The sequence below is a fragment of the Numenius arquata genome, chromosome 8 (genome assembly GCF_964106895.1).
Source record: "Numenius arquata chromosome 8, bNumArq3.hap1.1, whole genome shotgun sequence".
In the NCBI taxonomy this organism is placed as follows: domain Eukaryota; kingdom Metazoa; phylum Chordata; class Aves; order Charadriiformes; family Scolopacidae; genus Numenius; species Numenius arquata.
Window position 1 is genome coordinate 43,231,319 of NC_133583.1, and position 20,686 is coordinate 43,252,004.

Below are 20,686 nucleotides of genomic sequence, written 5' to 3' on the forward strand. Positions count from 1 at the left end.
AATGCCAAGGTCCAGACTGAAAACCAATGCAGATTTTCATAGCTTCCCGCTCCAAAATTCTCAGAAAGATGTCCTGTCAAACTGGTAATCAAGATCTAATTTCAGAACAGGCTGAATCTCACCCACCTCTGCAGCCAAATGCAATAAATATGCTAATGCATTAATGCATTTAAACTATTATCAATCATTAATTATACTACATGAAAAGTAAACAATCAGTTTTCATTTTAACACACAGCTGCAGTTACATAATATACTGGGGAAGGAATAAAGAATCAGCTATATCCTTTCTTTCTGTAAAGATCTGCTTTCTTGAAATGCTATCAAGTGGAAAATAAATCCTACCACTAACAAGCTCTGAGAATAGTCTCCCGTAATAAATGGCAGAAACTGACTTGGAGCATTAAAATAACTTCATAGAAATTTGTGGGAATCATTAAAATGATTCACTGATATGCTCTAATAATAAATAAAGATGTAGCGTAAAATTTAAATATGTATATGCTTCATTATTCATTTATATAGCTAATGCATGTATTGATAATCTTGATCCATGAAGGCATCTTGCACAAAAAGTGTTAATTGAAACTCATATAATAATACAAGAAAGGACATTTAGAAGGGAGTTTCTTTTTGTAGTATAAAAGAGAGATCTGAAGTGTGCCCGATTCCAAAACATACTCCCCTCCCGTTATTTTTACATTTACAATTGATACCTTTTCTATGCAATTGCAGAAAGTAAGTCTTTAGAGAAACTTAGAAATGTTACAGAAATGGGAAGCTACTTTATCAAATAACTATTAAAAACATTCCCAGACACAAATCACTAGAAGAAAAAATGGAAAACTTCCCCCAGTGAGAACTTGATTGTTAATATGGTAAGTATCCAGCCCTACTCACACCTTCAGATCTCCTTACACATATTTTAAAAGGCAGTGGCAGGCAAGGGGAAGGTTATTTTAAGATAAATAAATTGCTGCTTCCACGCACTCTGTATCTTCATATTTGCATTTTCCAAATAGTAATTTCTTAATTGTTACCTTTGGCTTCTTTCCAAATAGCCACAGCTTTCCTTTAGCCTTGCCCACTGTAGTTTTTGAATCAATTCTCATTCCTTCCTGCTTTGGTGTACTGATGGTTCCATCAGAGATGGTTCTGTAAATATTCTGACTGTAATCTTCAAATGGAAAATCTCCAGGAGGTTCAAAACCGGATTTGAAGCAGTCTATCACTAGTTGAGAGTCCTAAATGTAAGACATTCAGGAGTTTAAAAAGCAAAACAGGCAAACCCATCAGGAAGTGGAGAGCGAAAAAACACAGAGACATAAATTTTCCCTTTAATTGCAGAGATACACAGATGGGAAAGTGAGAGAGCGCTCAGAATGCATGGGTTTGGATAGATCGAGTTAAGATAACATATGTTCTTTTTTCTCGGCGTTGTTACCACCAGTTTGAATCAAAGCATACCCTGCTCCTCAGAATCCAGCAAATGCTCCCCAAGGCTTAACACAAATTTAATACAGGACACGCTTTAGGGCCCAACCACCCCCCCTTCTAATCCTTCAACACTAGCACGGAAGACAACGCTAAGAAACTAGGTGTAGTAAGATATAGTAGGGAAGAGCCCATATTAAAAGGACTAAGAAAGAAGTGTCAGGAGCTGCAATCAAACAGGACACAGAATAATACTTTTTTAATTGAACACCCTTTACATAATTTAATGCTAGACACTGGAGAAAATACCAACCGTGCTGGTGTTCTAGGATGTTTCAGGATAACTGAAACAATGTCTCCAAAATCACATACAGTGAGAAAGTGACATGAGAAAGCATGATCATAAGAAAGCAATAAAATAGGAAGAAAACAAACACCAAAAGTGGAAATGACCATTTAGGCTAAAACTGAAGTCACAACACTTTTCAAGCAGACAAATATTTGACAACAAAGATAAACATACAAAGTCCATCTTTGCCCTCTCCGCAGCTTCCGTATCAGTTAAATTGCTCACGCGCATTTGAAAAGTCACTTGAGTCTACTTACTCTGTGTTCATCAACTGATTTTGCTGCAAGGATCATCCCTTCTAGACATTTAGAGATAATCGGAATAACCTTGCGCTCAGAGTCAGCAAAGCCTTTGTAACATTCACTAAGTTTGATAGTCCTTCTTTCATCCATTTCTTGGAGTTGCTGCAAGCACAAAGTATGATAAAATAAAGCTTTTATTTGCAGATACTTTTTCCCCCCAATCCTGATGTATGCAGTTACTGTGGTCACCACAGTAGCAACGTAGTACAGATTTTCTGTGCTTTCCCAGAATTTTATTTGTTTAACAAACCAGAACTTAATTAAGTTAAAAGATCAAGTCCTTTCAGATATAGACTTAAGATGCCCAGAACAGTAATTTCGGAGAGCTGATACTCTGCGATTTTTAAAAATTATGTAAAGGACTGGACTTTCCTTTCCTTATTCTTTTTTCAAAGCACGTGTACAGTGCCTCCAGCCACCTATCTAGTTTAAAATATTTGTTTCATGCAGAAATGAAAACTACACTAAAGAAATTCTACTAATTTCTAAATCTCCTCACCCTCTCCTAGTTCCAAATAATTTCTCTCTGGTGATAAATATCTCTATCTTGCCTTTCTTTTTATACTTTCCAATAAATACCAATTATTTAAAAAAACCCAAAGTTTAGAAATATTTATACGCTGTTTAGACATGCTCTCTGATTTGAAATACAAACCATTTCCTTTAGAAGTGTGCAAGAAAATAAAGAAAAGAATACCATTACATAAGATTTGTAAAACAAGTCTACTGGAACACAACAAAAAGAACAAATTGAAGAGAAATACTATTAAGATAATAGCCCTGGACCTTTCACCTAACTAAAGGTGGAAAAAAACCTCAAAACAAACCAAAAAGCAATAGTACATGCGTCGATAGGTTATCAAAAACAGGATAAGAAGTTGGATCTTTCCTGTATCTCCTCTAACAAAGGCCGATGTCTCAAACAACATCCAATTTCCTCTCCCCGAAACAAAGCAACAACCCAGTCATGCTAAATCCCTCTTTTCAAGGTTTTTCCCATAGAACGTTACCAAATACTTGCAAGGAAATAATAAAAATGTAGACCCAAGAGAAAGTAGGACTAGGCCTTTCTGCTCGTACTGGAGATTTCAAAAAACATTATCTTACAATGATAATGGATTTTAACCCTAGAGAAATAAAGGCAATAAACCAAAACTCTGGTCCAAGCTACAAAGAAAGAAGATCAAACTGTTTCTCTTGGGAGTTGACTGCAATTCCTCCATCAGTGTGCTAATGCCAGATCTACTGTAGGGCTGCTTAACAGTTAAAATATTAGAAAATTGTTTAATAAGCCAAGGCAATTTTTTCCCTGTGAATCCTAGACCTTCTAATAAATGTTTTTTAAAAATATGAACTCCCTTGTGCTTCTGGAAATATCAAGCATTCTTAAGTCAGTACACCTTCAAATAAAGTCAGTATTTTTACTTTCCTCACTCCAAGTTTTGGAATCAGTTTCTACAGTCACTGTATTCTCTGTGGCTGAACGTACATCCCAATACTCTTCTGAACTCTCCCTCACTTGATGCCTCCCAACTACTTTACTTTGAACTAGTTTTGCAAAGTCTCTCTGTTTTTGAAAGAAACTTAAAAAAACCCCACTTAAATAATTACATGAAGCACCTTGAGAAATCCCCCTTTTAAATGCGAAGTATTAATTTGATTTGACATTTAACTTTTTTTATTATTTTAGATGGCAATATTGATGAAGCAATGACCAACTGGGGTGGGGGGAAGTACTTCTGCCTCCAATCCATCCATTTTATACCCGTACATGAGACACATTAAACCCCAAAGTCACCACTAGCTACATGCCTTCCTTCATCTCTGCCAGAGTCAAAGCATTCACACGCACAAATATCAAGAGAACTAGTGATCAAACCTTATTAGAATGATTGTTTTAAATGTTTGCTCTCACCCAGATGTCTCAAATGTTTATTTTGCCATACTTCTTCAGCAATATTTACACAAAGTCTATAAAATATAAAATCTTCACAAAAGATGCAACAGAATATTTTCATATAGTCTAAACATAATTACTGTAAGCAGTAAGCCTCATGATAAAACACAGGTTGTATCAGTATTATGCTAATTTCTTCACAAAATCATCTACTAAAATCCCAAAATTAAAGTTTTAAATTTTAAAATCTACTTCTCCCTTAAAAAAAGATAAGGCATACTATGTCTGTTAATTATTTTACCTTATAAATCTGAGGAATGACAATGTAGTAGTGTTTGTGTTGCTCTCCATTAAAATTCTGTAGTTGTGCAGCATATTCATTTTTGTTTTCATCAGCCATATGCGTGCGCAGGTTTAACTGTTGCTTAGCCTAGTAGGAAAGTGTTACCAGTTCAAACATGTGTTGTGCTTTTCAAAGACATACAGGATAATTTTAATTTATTTTACCAACTATGCAAAAACACTAGTCATCAAAACTGACATCCCTATAACTGAAATAAAAAGGATGTGAGACTTCGTATATACTGACAGTCTACAGACCTAATTTGTTACATACAGAAAGAGCAATGATCATTTTAGGTCCCTTCTCCACATTGCCTAAATGCATACCCTAAAAAACATAGAAGTGACCGGACATATAAAGCACAAGATACCAAATCTCAGTAAGCCTGTCTGTTTAAGGAAGATATTCATCATCTCAACAGCATCATCTCCAGACTAATGAAGCATCCTCCCTCTCTGCACTGTCTTAACTTCGATTTAGTGTATAATAAGCAAGGATATTTTATACATAATTTTATACACTCAAAGAATGTTGTTCCAGTACTGTGACAAACATGCAAATAAAATATTTTTTATAATAAAGAGTAACGAAAGAAATGGCACCACTCTTACCTTCTCAACATCAGCCTTTGTAGCATTAGTGTCATTGTCCAGTCTTTCATAGCTTTGCTGTGCCTTCTCTGCCTCTCTGCATTCTCTCTCAAATTTCTTTTTGCTCTACAAAAGCCACAAACTTTATGTTTCAACAGCCACTATCCCCCTCTGGTTTTGTACAGTAATTTTGAATTCTAAATATCAAAGCTTCCATTTAAATATCTTAAATTCACTATGTATCCTTAAGTAAATACATTGTACTCACAGCAATCAAGCCTCAAAACTTTTCAACTTTTTTACTTAAAACTTATTTCCTTTAAGTACCAGCAAGGAAACAACTGTATTTATACTATAAAATATTAGATAATTGAAATACAAAATAACCTATTAAAAAGATCTGCAGTTAATTATAGAGACAGGTCCACTTTCTAGCCTGACTTCAATAACCTAAATAAAAGTTAGAGGACAGAAAAATTAAACCTGGACTTGTACGAGTAAAATTTTCAAGTTCCCTTCTTCAGTAATCAATTTTAATTGAATAAATTCAACTAAACTATTTTGAAGGTAGTCTGAAGGATCTGTCTACACTAGGAGACCTTAGTGTACCCCTCCATTATCATCAGTATTCATATCAACTGCCGTAGCTGTGAGCAGCCCAGACAGACAACATTATTCACAGAATACAACAGTATTCAATTGATGTGGAGATATCCGGCTGTTGTCAAGACAACTGCTGCAGGAAAAACTGTTGCAGCTCCAGAAGTTAGTATCTCTAGAGACAAACTGGCAACAGAGGTGTGTGAGCAGTCCTCTCCTGCTTCAGTGCAAAGTCAGGCAATTGAGGCTAATGCATCCCTTAAAGGCTGTGTGTGTTTAAAAGAGTGACTTTGCACTCAAGTAAATACAGTGCACACAACACAACTGATAGTTTGAGGCGAACTCTGGGAATTATCTTGGTGAAGCATCTAAAACTACCACATCTGCTCCTACTCTGGTCCTCTGATCATGAATTAAACTCTTTGACGTGACACTGAAGTTGTTGGGTCCACAACAAGAAAACAGAAATTCACCTCTTCGGTACTGCTTCACAATAATCTGGATCAAAGATTTAATAAATTTCTACGATACAAAACCAGCAGAATATCAGAATGCATCTTGAACACATTTGGGCGAATTTTGTATTTTCTCATCCTTAAAAGCATGTCTCTCAAGAAAAAGGATTTTATAATCTGTTCTACAGAAATTCACTTCCTGCATTTCTCTGTTAAAAAATAATTCTCCCTCATGAAAGTACAATAGTCTATAGTGGCATCCTTGAATAGACCTCATGTAAAAAATCCTCAAACTCAAGTGACTTAAGATTTCACCTTCATATAAATAAATTGTCACTATTACTCTCTAAAGAAAAAGTAGCCTGTGGAAAAGCAACCTAAGAAGCATCAACCCATGTTAAAAAACAGATTCCTTTATGCTGGATAAAAGCCAAAACTCACTCACACACACACACACACAGAGAAGCTATTTACAGGAAATGTTTTTAAAATGGGGAACTACAAATACATTGAACTGTATTTTGAGTGTTATTAAGTCCAATTTGGATGTTCAGTAATATAGCTAAACATTAAAGTCTAAGCAAGCAAGATGACAACAGTTTCATTTACAAACTATTATTTGTAGGGGGGAAAAAAAACCAAACTCACATTATCCATCTGTTTCCAGCACATGTCCAGATACTGTTGAGCCTTTCGCCCTTCCTGAAGATGCTAAAACCACCACAAATAAATTTAATGTACTTATCTTTTTAGTAGTATTCCCATTAGTTAGTCCCTCCTCTAGCTAACACGCAATGATGTGCAGTATCTCCCGCCTGTTACCAGTACTCTTTGGAAGACATTACTAATCATGTAAGAATAGAACCGCACATTACAAAAAATTATACTGGCTAAAAAAAAAAAACTACACTGGCTAGTAAGCACTGTATCTCCAAAATCTTAATTTTTACATTTAATAACTGTACATAAAAATACAGAATAACTTTAAATGTGTTTTACAAATGTATTACAAAACCTACCTATTGCCAAGTCCGTTAAATTGGGTAAACAAATACATCAATTCCTTAAAAGACATTTTGATATCCTATTATCCAATAAAATTATAGAAATTACCATTTTTCTCTCAGTTTTTAGATCATGAGAATATCTCATCAATTCTCCGTACACTCTGTGTCCCATTTCTTCTGCAACTACTTCTCGTTGTCCTGCGTAGTCATTCAACTCATTAAGGATGTTAAAAAAGGCAATACACGAAGTAAACCTGACAAAAAGCACACACGCACAAACAAACATATACAAAAAGTGAGACAGTTTTTTTAAAATCGACTTCTTTTAGTATAGTCTGTACTCCTGATCAAATAAAAAAACCAATCATATGTATTTTACAGTAAACCTTATCTTAATGCTAATTGAATTATATATAGTAGAAATGCAAATTGGGAAAGCCTATATTAAGCCTAGCATGTACCATATGTTGCAATGTCTCTTCAAATACATTTTAAAATATGGATTTTTGTGGATGGAAAAGAAAGAAGAAGAATACTACCTGGAAAGCCCTGTGGTATAGTGGTATCTCCTAAGCTGCCAACTGAGAGGCCTGAGCTACGGAACGCGTACATACGTCCCTAGGCTCGGAGGCTGAACTTGCTGCAGAGATGATGTGCTTGGTAGTCTTGAGGGTGGAACATGCCAATCATACCACTCTTATGCATCCCGATGGATGATCTACAGAACAAGTTTGCTATCAGCTCTGGAGACAGCTGCCTGTTTGCCTGCCCACCTCTTGGCTGGAAGTAAGGTGCCACTATGGCTGGCACTAAAAAGGGGGGAAGAGGAGGGGCAAAGGGTAGAAAGTGTGTGTGGAAGGGAAGAAAGGAAAAAAAAAAAACAGGCACCACATTAAAATAGACATCTTTCTCTCTTTGAACTGTGGAATGTTGCCATCTCCATAGGCTTGGCTCTGGGGAATTCAAATGCCACCCTGGCACTAGAAATCCCATTCCCTGTGGTCCAGGATCTTTAAATGGTCGAAAGAGCCAGAGGAAATTCTAGTGTGAGTTCTCAGGCACTCTGCACAGCATGTGCTCTGGCTGCAACCTGAAACTTGCCCACTTTCTTTCCTTTGTAGAAGTTATCCCTAAAGAAAAGAGTATTGTGTTTTTCTAAATAAATGAAAAAATGGCTATGTACCTGGATAGCAAAAAAAACCACCTCTGACAAATAATCATAATGTTTTTTAGCGCAAATTGCTCCTCCACAGTTAGATATTCACCTATTTTGTCTCCGGAGTGAAAGCAAGCCAGCAGTTTTAAGAGCTCTTCTTGCCAAAAATATGACAATTTTGTGTACGCTCAAGTCTCAGTATACAAATGTATAGCTACATTTGTATTGCCATACAAATGCACTGAAAAACTACACTAAACTAAGCCAAAAAACACAGCCTGAAAAAAAATAATACCAGACTATACATAGCATACCAAACTTCTGCTTTCAAACTTTCAGCTAGCTGAAGATTAATTTGGAACGGAGCAAGCACAGTCTGCCATGTTTACTACTTCAAAACATTAATAGAAGTAAACTCAGGTTTCATGTATAAGAATTACAGCAAAACTATAAGAAGCCAAGCAGAATTCTTTTGTTGTCTTAACCAATTAAGTACTTTATCTTTTAGGAGAAAAAAAAAAATCCATGAAAGGACAGATCACATTGTAGTCCTTGTTTCTTATACAAAGAACTTGAAATGCACATTTTTACCTGGGTTCCTCATCTTTGGGTGAACGTTTAGGACAGTACTTCTTAACCAGATTTCTATTAAGGAAGAACGAAAAAAAAAGGTGTTATTTTAGAGTATCTTTTGAGAAGACATACACATTGAAAACTGCATGAACAAATTATTTACTTTTAATTACTTCAAGGAACAAATCTATTCCCTCTGTCATCTTATAAGGATCCTTTAGATAACACAAGGCAGAAATCTATGGCATTTCCAGTTTTAAGTCACTTTGACCTAGAACAATGTAAGTATTTTAAAACCTCTATTGCACAGCAACTAAGACAAAAAATAACAAGTTCTTTATTTAACATCCTTTTCACACATGCAAAAGGTGGCTAGCAGACAAGAAAAAAGTAAACATATGATGATGTGTAACATACAGAAAGCGCACACTGTGTGCTATACCCATAAGCACAAAACTCCATGACTGAATAAGCTCCGAGTGTACATTCAGGTCAAAGGTTTTAATCACAGTATCTCCAAATCTTCAATACAGATATTTCCAGAACAGAAGAGGCAACATCTCCTTTCAGGAAAGGCGTTACATTTTGCCCTACCACCAGTGTTGTAAATATCAGGTTTTAGAAACCAAGAAAATCTCTAAAAGACAATCCATGGGACCAGCTCTTTGCACAGTATCACAGTCCAACTTCTGAGAACACTGATATAAATTCATTTGCTTATCATACAACACAAAACAGCACCTTAAGAAATATACAAACCACATCACCTATTCTACCCTAGAGCATAATTAACACACTGCTTATACAAACAACTGCAAAATATTTGCAGTTACATATATTGCTACAAATATCCCAAATCCTATGATGAACATGAAACGAAGCCACACTATTTTACAGACAGGAGAGATATGAGAGAATGTCCAGTGATTTTTCTAATTCTTATCTTCCTGTACATGAACTTTTGCTTTAAAGTTCTGAGTACATTTTTTCCAGCACAACATTCTGCCTTGACTTACAATATTGTTTTTCTGACAGCAATGAGGTCTTTTAAAATCCTTGAAATTCAAAAGGATACGTGTTGTCAGTCTTGAAAAGAAAATAAATCCATAATTTCCTTCTCATTTTTAGTAGCTGGATGTCCATACCTTCAATTGGTTGCATTTTTTATTCCAGCAATTTTCAAAATTGTCATTTTTTTCCATGAAACAGAAAAACTATTACGGTTCCTTTCCCTGTCAGAGTTTGTCATTTTACAACAAATAAAGAATCCTTTTTTGTATGAAAGAAAAACAGGTAAGAGAGAGGATTTTTCTCAAATTGCCTACCCTCAACCTTTGTGCTTTTTGAGGTCAAAGAAGCGAAACATCTCAGTTTGTGTTTTAAAAGCAGCAAACAGTTAGAGAGATCCACTACTCAAATTAAATAGACCAATATTTAAATACCAATGACCACCCTCACAAAAATTCTCATATTTCCCAAACACTAGAACCACTTCATTGAAATGTTGCTAGCAACGTTTAAACTGTGGACCAGATGCCCAGTTATACTCTCATTTAAATTATAATATCTCTCATTTACAATTAAAAGTAATACTTTTAAGTGTGAATTAACATCGCAGCAGAAAATAACATGTCAATTATTTGCTTTACAACCCACAAATAGAAGCAACACAATGCTTGCAATTTTCCCCCCCCCCCGTACCTCTCTAATCACACCTTCCATTCAAAAAAACCAAAAGAACAACAACAAAAAACCAAACAAAAACAACAAAACAAAACAAAACAAAAAAAACCCAAACAACAAAAGAAGTGCACACAACTGAATCATTTTGTTCAAGAGGCAGAGTGTTTGCCTTGAGCTTTTCAGGGAAGACTTCTCAAAGTGTGTTCTTGAGAGGGACCTGGGCTATGCAAAGAATGCGTCTCCGTTTTAACTGGTATGAAGTAGACTTCATTCAAACTTCTGTATCGTGTAAAGGGATTAATATTTTGTAATGCAACTATTGTACACATCCACTCGATGAATTTAAGTATAAAACAATGCAAACCTAAATGCTGCTTTAACAGTTGGCTTTTAATTGGCCTCTGGATATAATTCTTCCATATGCCTGTCCAGTAGTGATTGAGAAAACTGGCCACTGACTTCTTGGACTAATTATTAATATAACCTAAAATAGTTTCCCCAAAAGCAGCAAAGTGGATTATATAAAGCAATCTACGCTCCCAACAGAAAAAAGAAGAGGAGGAATAAGAGAAGATTCTATGAAACAAAAACCTTGCATATACGTCCGTGTGTAACTTCAGTTGCTACCAACTATGAACTACCTTGTCATTAGAACAAGGGTGCTAATCCTGCTTTCATCTAAAATGATCTTGTGCAATTTCTAAATCAACCTACTTGAAAGTCATACTATCTCTATGGTACAAGAAGTGAGACTATGTTCAGTCAAGAATTATATACCAAAATATGAGCAGGGAGTCAGCATGGAAATAGCAATCTGAGATCCTTTATCTCTTTCCATACCCTCAGAGACTACAACCAGAAAGAACAACCATAATGAAATAGTCAAGTCCTTTTTACATCAATATGTACTAAGAAACAGAACAAACACTGACTTTTTTTTAAAAGTATCTATAAATCTTGTAAGAACTTTCTCACTGAAGTTAAAACAAGAATATCTTCACTGTCACCAGAATCCACTGCCTGTTTTAACATTCGACTTGGTAGGGTTTGAATGCAGACGTTTTGCTGGGAAAATGCATATACCCAAGTTAAAAAAAAAAACAAAAAGAATAATTTTCTTCCCTAAGTAACTTTCCCGTGTTTTATTTCCCTTATATTCATGCTTTGTTCCTCAGTCCTTAATGAATGGGAAAATTCACATTATTATTATTCAGAAGGTGAAATGCATAACAAGCATACAATGCTGTAGATAAGCAACCACACACGAGCCTCTTCAAGGGAAGATTTTCAGAGGTGTCAAAAACAAGAAAAGAAACCACTTACTAAAAACATACAATTTAAAGTGGCAGGAGAGAAGAGTCAGAAACATATTATTGACTATCATGCTGATTTCTGTTCATTTTTTAATGCAACTGTTTACTATTTCTAGGAAGACAAAAATAGTATATAATCCTTTCTCCTAATAAAAGTCAGTTTCATTAGTCAACCTTGTCTACCTTAGGACACAGGAATATACAGTTTTGAGACACTGTGATCAGGACTTAAGATTCCATAACAGTACAAGGTACAACAACCAAAGTCAATAAAGATGAAATGACAAGCAAATGCAGAATTTATAGTTCAAAGAAGCATAACTGGCTTTTCCAAGAAGTGAACACCAACACTTAGAAAAAACAGAGAAATTAGATTTAAATCTTTGAAAAAATGCAGGTTGACAAGCAGCTAGTATGAGCATGGATCTGAAGAGAGAAGCACCGTTTCAAAGAGGAGCCAGTTGACACTTTAAGGGGGAGTAACGTTCTTTAACATTTTTATCTAAACGTGTATCTAATCCTCGGGATCCAAATATGAATTTGGACTAGTTTAGAAGACAAATGCAGAAGTAATTGCAGACCATCAGAACTGAAGCAAATCTACAGGATAAATTGCTCTATACTTCCTTAGAAAAGTCTAGATTGATGACACTTTAATGCTCTCTGGAGGTGCAATTTAGACTACTTCTACCACACTCTGTCTTACCGCCATCTGGAAGCAGATTTCATACAGGACTAACCACTTGCTGCTCCTGTAATTTTATCGAACTCTCTTCTCAGTATAAATTGGTCTCGGGTCAGCATCAGTGAGATACCAGCCTGGACTATAGTACTGATCTTTAAGAGAGTAAGTACCTCAGTCACATAGCCAGAAGTTTCAAAAAGCACCCTAGTTAAATTATTATAAACTTATTCATAGTCATGCACATAAAAATATACATAAAATTTTACAGACATTTGTATAAAAATTGTGTTTATCGACTCAAGTTTTCTTCAGTCAATTAATATAGAACGTAAAGAACAGGAGCGGCATCATCAGTATGGCAGAATTTGTATTAAGGTGGCAGCTCAGGTACTGTGGCATCTGCTTATACTAAACCTCTACAGCCTCTACGTCATATTACAAACAAGCCTGGGAACAATTTTTGCAGCGTGCTTTCATAAGTTACTAAAAACATGCAGTAAGTACTTAAAGGCATTTCATATTTATATGTAAAGTAATACTTTCTATAGGGTTCTGCTGGTTTCAGAGACTGCATATCAATATTATGGACTGGGTGAAAACAATGACAATGAACTGTATTTAGTAACATGTCATCAGAAAAAGTTGAAAACTGAAGAGATGAATCTTAAAAAAGCGTAACATGGAATTTGAGTTTACAAAGCTGGATATCCTTGGAACCATTAAGAATGCGTATGTTTTGTCTTGTAGAAACACCACTATGAAAAAACCTGCCACATCCATATTTGGATAACAATCAAGAGCATAAATTCTCAGCTCCAATCAAAGGAAAAGAGATTTGAGAAATGAAAACATATGGTAATAATTTGTGTCCCCAACTTCACATTTGAGCTTACATCCATTTTAAATAATGTTTCCAAGATTCTGCACATAAAAAGGTGGTAACCGCGTCTCAATTTGAAAAGACATGTGCATACATTAATATTTTATTTAGAAAATAAACCCTAATATTTTATTTAGAAAAAAAAACACATTTATATACAATGGTACGCAGAAGGAACATGAAAAATACACTTGCTCAGATTAACTATACAACTCCAGAGGTCACAATGTACAATTTTAAAGGGAAATACTCAAATAGTTCAAGAACAATCATCACTATTTTCTTTAAACTGACAACAGAGAAGCTGACCACATTCAGAAATCTTATTCCGCATGGTAATTTTCATCTATAACTGCAGGTATAACTTGTATTACTGCCTAACATCACAGGGAGTGGAATTCCTCTGTCTTCTCAAGTGTCATAATGCTTCAGAGAGAACAAAAAGGGAGTGAACTTCCAGAATTAGGAAGTAAACAAAACAGAACTTCACCTCGCCACTTTTAAGCAACAGTGCTGATAAAAAACAGCATCTGAGCATTCAATTAAAAATTCAGCCATGAGCCCAGTAATTTGGCACATAATAGATCTATTTTTTTGCAATTATAAAATAAGAACAAATTAAACAGGCATATAATCAAAATGAAATCTGTTACTCTACAATGTATATTGCAATATGTTTGTCATGATTCACATCCTTGTAACTCAGTAACAGCCTGTAATAACCTTCACAATAGTTGGGGTACCACAATACGTTAGTTGAGACCTAAGTTATACAAAACTTAAGATTTTTCCTTTAAGTCAGCTCAAAAAAATGAAATTATAATTGGGGTTGGTTTTTTTCAGAACAAAGTATATTGCAGACAAAGACAAGATAAGCTCTCTATACAGGTTGTTGGGTTTTTTTTCTCCCTAGGCATTTGAGGATTCGTCAATGGTTTCAATTTTTCTTAGACTTTTTCTCAGTATCAAGAACTGCCTATCAAAGAAGAATAGCAAGGAATGACTTGGAACCTAAAACCAATATTTGGACAGGATTCTCACAAGTTATCATTTCTGGAATTACTCAGCAACCATAAACTGCAGTAACTGCATACAGTAAGAATATAGCGAGTTCACTCAAACAGTTCCTCATATGCTGTACATGCATCACTTGTCATCTCCTAGAAGACTCGAAACAGCTGTTGCACCTGGGAAAGTCTCATCACTAAGTTGTGATGGTATAAAAAATAAATATTCATCAAAATACAAGGGTATACACAAAGTGAATCTGAATTTCTGCCAGGACACAGACTCTAATTTGTGAAAACTGTTATGAAAAATTCACTCAAGTTTTCATCCTTGGGTTTAAGTCTATGAGAATATGATCCATCAACAATCTCAACAGAATGTTCATGGCTCACACTGAAACCAAGACAGAAAAAAATATCACCATACATCACTAGCATTATCTCCCTCACTAAGCTTGTTTTTTCTTGGTCTCCCATCCAAGAACTAAGAGTTGTAGAACTACCAAGAGGTGACCACTCACCATACTGTTGATACATCTACTAAAGAAAAAAGGCATAATAAATCTCAGCTATAAACTTTGCTATGAAGAGATTCTCAACACTCTATTTTTCAGATTCCATTTCATTACAAAAGGAAAAAACAATGATAAACTAGAAATTTCTGTCAGAGATACTAATATCTATCTCACAGGCCATATGCTGCCAGCATTAAAATTCACCAGAACCATAGTCCATCCCCAAGATCTTCTCTCTCAAAACTTCTCAGGAGCAAGCTGCAGGACAGCTAACTCTCTGGAGGTGAAAATTTTGCTTGATTTCAGTCTCGTGACTGTTTTACGTGGTTAAAAACAGTGAGTGTCCTCAAGAACAACAATGGCTGAAATCAAGTTGTTATCACAAGACAGTTCACTACTAACAATGACCTCTCCCCCAAGGAACAGACAGGCAAGAATATCGAAGAGTAGCTTAATGAACTGGTCTACTGGCAGAAAATCAGTCACCCTCTCATGTGTGTGCTGTCCAGACCCTGGTTGGCAGCAGGCAGTTAAGTGCACGCATGCACTGTGCAACACAACTGTGTGCAGCAAGACCTGTGCTTCCCAAAACTGTCATACTTACTGCACATGGACAGTCAGTCCAGTCATCTGACAGAAGGGGTATTCGACATAACTTTTTCGTTTTTCAAAGACACTTTGAGAAAAAGTTTCACCCAAATGAGTAAAATGCTGAACAGAGAAGATTTCTTATTTTTAGTCAAATCCTGGAGTAATAATGTGATGTCTCATCTTGCTAGCTGTGGAATGAACCTTTAAATAAAATCAAGCAAAATGGAATTTGTTCATACTATTTAAGGAAAAGGTCCAGAAAGATATCTGCAAATAAAACACATTTCCATTTTTAAACAGACAACTGAAAACAAATCAAAACTGGGCTGTGAACTAGTTCTGTGCAGGCTTCAAACTTTCCTTTGCCTCCTGGAGTTCTTCTACGCCAGCTTTGGAAAAGTGGTATTTACTTCCTTCCTTTTAAGAAAAAAATTCCTTCAGTGAAGTAATGGGGTATTATGTTAGGTGAATATATGCAATTGGATCAAAATAAACTGATAAAGAAATGAAAAAGGAAATGAGCAGCCTAGACAGAGAACACCCATACCCTCAGCTGTGAGCTCATGACTGCATTTATAAAGAAGGATTCTTCAACTCTGTTATCTGGTGACAATCTAGTTTGCCAACGATGAGACAACAGAAGACACCACAGGAGAAAAGCTGCTATCGGTTTCAGCCTGACAAGGGCTAGGCAGCAGCTTCAGCTGAATCCCCAAAGGAATTCAAGACAGCAAAGATTACTGCGAAGGCCAAGTTCACAGGAATGTCTTATTTTAAATCTTGTTCTTCAAGCACTGTGCGCACCTTTTGGTAAAAATCAACCTTACTTTATTTTGAAGAATGTGTTTCTCTGCCATTTCATTGCTGCTACTCTTCTTGTATGATCCTCCCATTATCCCTAAGGGGGGATTTCTACTGGACCTAAAAGATGCTTCACTTGGCACCAATAGAAAGTAAGCCGGAGAGGTAAAACAAAGGGTGGCTGGGTTACAGTCTCCCCCAAAGGGACAAGACCAGCTACGGAAAGAGCATGCTTTAAGGACAGGACGATCTGCTGCTTTCTCAAGTTCTACTCAATTATTTCAATCAGATTTCTTAACACAGTGTAGTGTAGTTCTTCCCAGTTCAACATGAGAAAATGATTAGCAGCAGAGGCTTAAAGCTGGTTGAACACACACAAAAATGTAGATATGGATAATGCACTTTGCAACAAACACGCTGAGAGTCAGTGGAAAAATATTACTATGGTTTTGTTTTGTTTTAAGTCTTAAAATTTAAGTCTTAAAGTTCAAAGATTTGAAGGGTGAGTGGGAAGAGAGGGAGGAAAGAAGGCAAAAACAAGCAAGCAAGTGCACACCCAAAGATAATTTTCTGATTTGGACTGGTAAAGAAAAACTTGTCTGTCGTGAGAAGAAGTAGTGATCTAATTCACTCTGGAAATGAAAAACGGTCATTAATCACAATATTACATGCTTGCCTATCATCCGATACAGAGATTTCAAGTAACTGTTAAGATTCTTTTAAAAAGAAAAAGAAAAAATCCTTACCTCAGTTGTTTTGCATAGTTTTGCTCAATTTCTATCCTTTCTTTTACAAATTTCGCATATTTCTCCAAGAAGTCAATGCCCCACTGTGTATGCTTGTCCAAGTTATCAAACTGATCCTTTAAAAACAAAAAGAAACAAAAATACCCAGAATTAGTTAAGAATCACAGCAGCATCAGAAACAACATATAATTTATTTATGAGTTGTGCTGTGAGGGAATGCTTACTACTTGGATAGAAGCTAAATTTAAGTTATAAATCAGCTGTGCGTGTGTGTATATATATCAGCCATATACCAGAACAGTAAGTGCCAGCACATATCTACCTCTTTCTGTAAAAACAGCCTTAAATACTTGCATTTTAAGTTGTATGCAGTCTTTGCTTACTCTCACAATGCACACGTGGGGGTTTTTCCCCCTTAAAAATCCTTTCATTCAAAAGTGGATCTCTTCCACCAAGATATCGAAGACATAACCAAAGAAATCGCTTTGATTATTAGATAAATAAGAGATCTATTTATTAGATAAATAAGACCATCTTCAACAAAAGAGATGCGTTTGGCAGTTTTAAAACACAAGAAGTTGTCACTTCATTGGATAAAAAGAAATTACTTCCACTCTTATGACTACCCACTGAAAAGAAAAATATTACAAATTATAGCTGCATGACAAAGTTGGGTGTAGTCTGCATACAAAAAACATTTATTAAAGCAAATCTATATACACATTTCACGATCAGCTCTAGCAAGAGATTCCAAAGAAAGCAAACCTGTCCTTAGCCATTTAGGAAGTTATAGCAAAGTAGAGGCAAAGAACTATGAGAAACAGTCTAAAATAAACCACACTTCCAGAAGAAGTTGGGGGATTTTTAATATTTTAAATCACCTTCAAAAACAGGCTTTCACTGTATTCTGTACTGACTAACAGGTAGAGGATACACTAATTAGGACAAGTTGAAAATTCAAAAAACAAGTGGAAATATGGGGGCTAGGAATTGTGCAGGCATGAATAAAGGTACAAAATACAGCCTAGCAAATACTTTTAGTCTAGCACGTATTTGTATTTTATGCTAAAAAATTTGCCACAGTGGAAAAACTGAGGATTTTCAGCTTACGATTTAGTAATCCAAAAAGACAAGCAACTGCAATGTCAAAGTTTGTGTCCTGTTTATGCTAAATCCAAATACATTTCACGGTAAATTAAGAAAATAAAAGTACAGAAAGAAAAAAGCTAAAGAAAGCATTTAAGCCAAAGTTTATTTAACTTAACACAAAAAACTGAGAGGGGTGTTTATCAGAAGCTGTGTCTCGCAGATTCAGTAGCTTGCCTGAACCTAACAAATTATGTCGACCTCTAGTATTAGCAATTTAAGTTCAATTTCAGCATGTAGTAGGATGATCTGAAGTGAAATCAAAAAATGCCATAAAATGGTGCAGAGCTTAAGACTCAAGGAAAATGTCTTCACTAAAAGAGATACCAAGATAACACAACTACATACAACCAACAAGAACAAGAAAAAAAAAAGAACATAACAGGATTAAGGTTGTTCTCAAATCTTGCCTTGCGGTTCTTAGTGCCATACACCATGGAGTACCAACCACGGCCGTTACTGCCTTGAACACGTCAATCCAATGGCATGCAAATACTACCAACCAAAAGCACCCATCCTGTTCCACGACCAGCCATGTGCTCCTGCCTCTCCATCACTCTCTCCCCCAGGAACATAACCCCTTTCCCTGACCTATTTCACCAGAGAACCATATAAACAGCCAAGAGACAGGAAAGGGACTAAAGACAAGATTTTAATATATTTGGGAAAGGATGGCCTGTATCTCATGTTGTTCTGATGCACCCACTTTACACCAACTGGACATTTCCACATTAAATATCTTTTGTCAAATAAAGTGAGATTCCTAATACTGTTTTCAGAAAAGTTGCATGTGCATTGTTTGTGTGTGGGAAGAGGGAGCCAGTTACCATACTTCAGTGTCAAACCACTTTTGCATATAGGCATAAAAATACATCATCAATCTCAAGAAGCCTTTCTTTTTTATATTCCACTCATTTTTGAAATTACTTTGACAACATTAGCCTGGCATACAAAAGAAGTTTCCAAAAGGTGCTTTTGGCATGCAGCCAACATCCAATACCATTAAGGACTGACTTCCTCCAGTTCACAGCAGAACAAAGCCTTTGCTGTCCTACTTAGGCTCTTTAGTCCACAAAGCTCTCATTTGCTGCTAAGGTTTCATTAGCATTACGGACACCTCATTACTTATGTTTCCAAACGTGTAACCAGAGAGGATGGCTTTCCAAATATTTTGTTCAAACAAAAAAGGACTCTACTGGTCAAAGTTAATTCTCTGCTACTAATATGAAACTGTAATGGAAAAAAGTGAGTACATTTGACACGCTATACTCCCCTCACACTTTACAGCATTTAATCACTGACCAAGTGCCAAAAACTCTTCCTTTCCTCAATTCCTCATCCGATTCTAGAAATAGTATGCTCTGTGCAAAGACAGCTTTGTAGGATTATCCCATAGCCCCCCCAAGGGAAGAAAAAATTTATTCCCTCCCTATATGAGGAACATGTGTAGAACATACACAGAACAACCTGAATGGAGTAAACCCCATGTAAGAAAACAATTAAAACCCATTAGCTATCCTCACCACTCTGCGGACCTTTACATTAGTCCAGCTCCTCCACCATTACTCATATCTATAAAGCTACTCATGGATGCATTAAAGATCTCCTAGATAAGGATCAGAAATTCTAATTTAGTAGGTCATTAGTCCACATATAGTGGAAATAAACTACACTGGAAATAAAACAGAGGCACACAGAGATTAAGATGAAAAAAAAAGTTACAGGTACTTATACATAGGCTAAACACTACTTCATATTTGCACTTCATATTAAAAAAAAAGCTCAGTATAGACTGTACAGGCAGGATAGCATGAAGAAAATCTACTAGTCTTTTGGAGACATGAAAAGGAAAAATAATTCTAAAAAGATGGATGCATTAAAGATCTCCTAGATAAGGATCAGAAATCCTAATTTAGTAGGTCATTAGTCCACATATAGTGGAAATAATAAAAAAAAAAAATAGTAGTACATTCCCACCCTTTTGAAGAGTGAGACAGCTTCACAACATTTTGTTCACTACCATTTATTATGTTTTATATTATGCACTATCTTAGAATGAAGCATGAAGTATGAAGGAAAAAAAAAAAAAACCAACCAACTTTCAAGAAGTACCAAAGCATTTTTGTCTTATGAATGACCAAAGTTGGAAGCCTAAAGAGAAATAAATAAATATATATATCTCTCTACAGATGATTTGTAATTTGTATTCAGAATAAGAACGCTACTATAAACTCTCACATAAACATTGATTCCTTGGATCAAATTGGACATACTGACTATGTCTTCTTAAGTCAATTATGTACTGTAGAACAGAGCTCTCAATGAATAGATAAAGGGAATATATTAAGTAAACACATCAGCTTCACAATTTTTCAAATTCTCTATAAACAATAAACAAGTGAATGAAAGTCCACAGTCACAAGAATCACCTTACACTCCTCAATAATGACGCTGAGGTAAATGAGCAAAAGACAAAGGCAACATCAATTAAAAAGCAGAAAGGAATGGCCTTTTCTAGAGGCGAGTCACAAATTTACTCATGGTCCTTTCAACTTCTTTCCATAAGCATCCATGTTTGAGCTCTGGGCCTCAATTAAGCAAAAATTTTTCTTT

General features: G+C 35.6%; 1 protein-coding gene across 3 annotated transcripts in view; it reads right to left on the reverse strand.

Annotated features, from left to right (window-relative positions):
- The window catches only part of FNBP1L (formin binding protein 1 like), a 59,993-nt gene that overhangs the window by 12,399 nt on the left and 26,908 nt on the right, over positions 1 to 20,686 (reverse strand). For all 3 annotated transcript variants that reach the window (XM_074152341.1, XM_074152340.1, XM_074152339.1), the window contains exons 2-9: positions 16,928 to 17,043; positions 8,725 to 8,778; positions 7,084 to 7,231; positions 6,619 to 6,681; positions 4,937 to 5,041; positions 4,284 to 4,412; positions 2,041 to 2,187; positions 1,041 to 1,244 (exon numbers count right to left, since the gene is read on the reverse strand). In XM_074152341.1, coding sequence (XP_074008442.1) covers positions 1,041 to 1,244; positions 2,041 to 2,187; positions 4,284 to 4,412; positions 4,937 to 5,041; positions 6,619 to 6,681; positions 7,084 to 7,231; positions 8,725 to 8,778; positions 16,928 to 17,043 — 966 coding nt within the window. The remainder of the gene's footprint in view (positions 1 to 1,040; positions 1,245 to 2,040; positions 2,188 to 4,283; positions 4,413 to 4,936; positions 5,042 to 6,618; positions 6,682 to 7,083; positions 7,232 to 8,724; positions 8,779 to 16,927; positions 17,044 to 20,686) is intronic.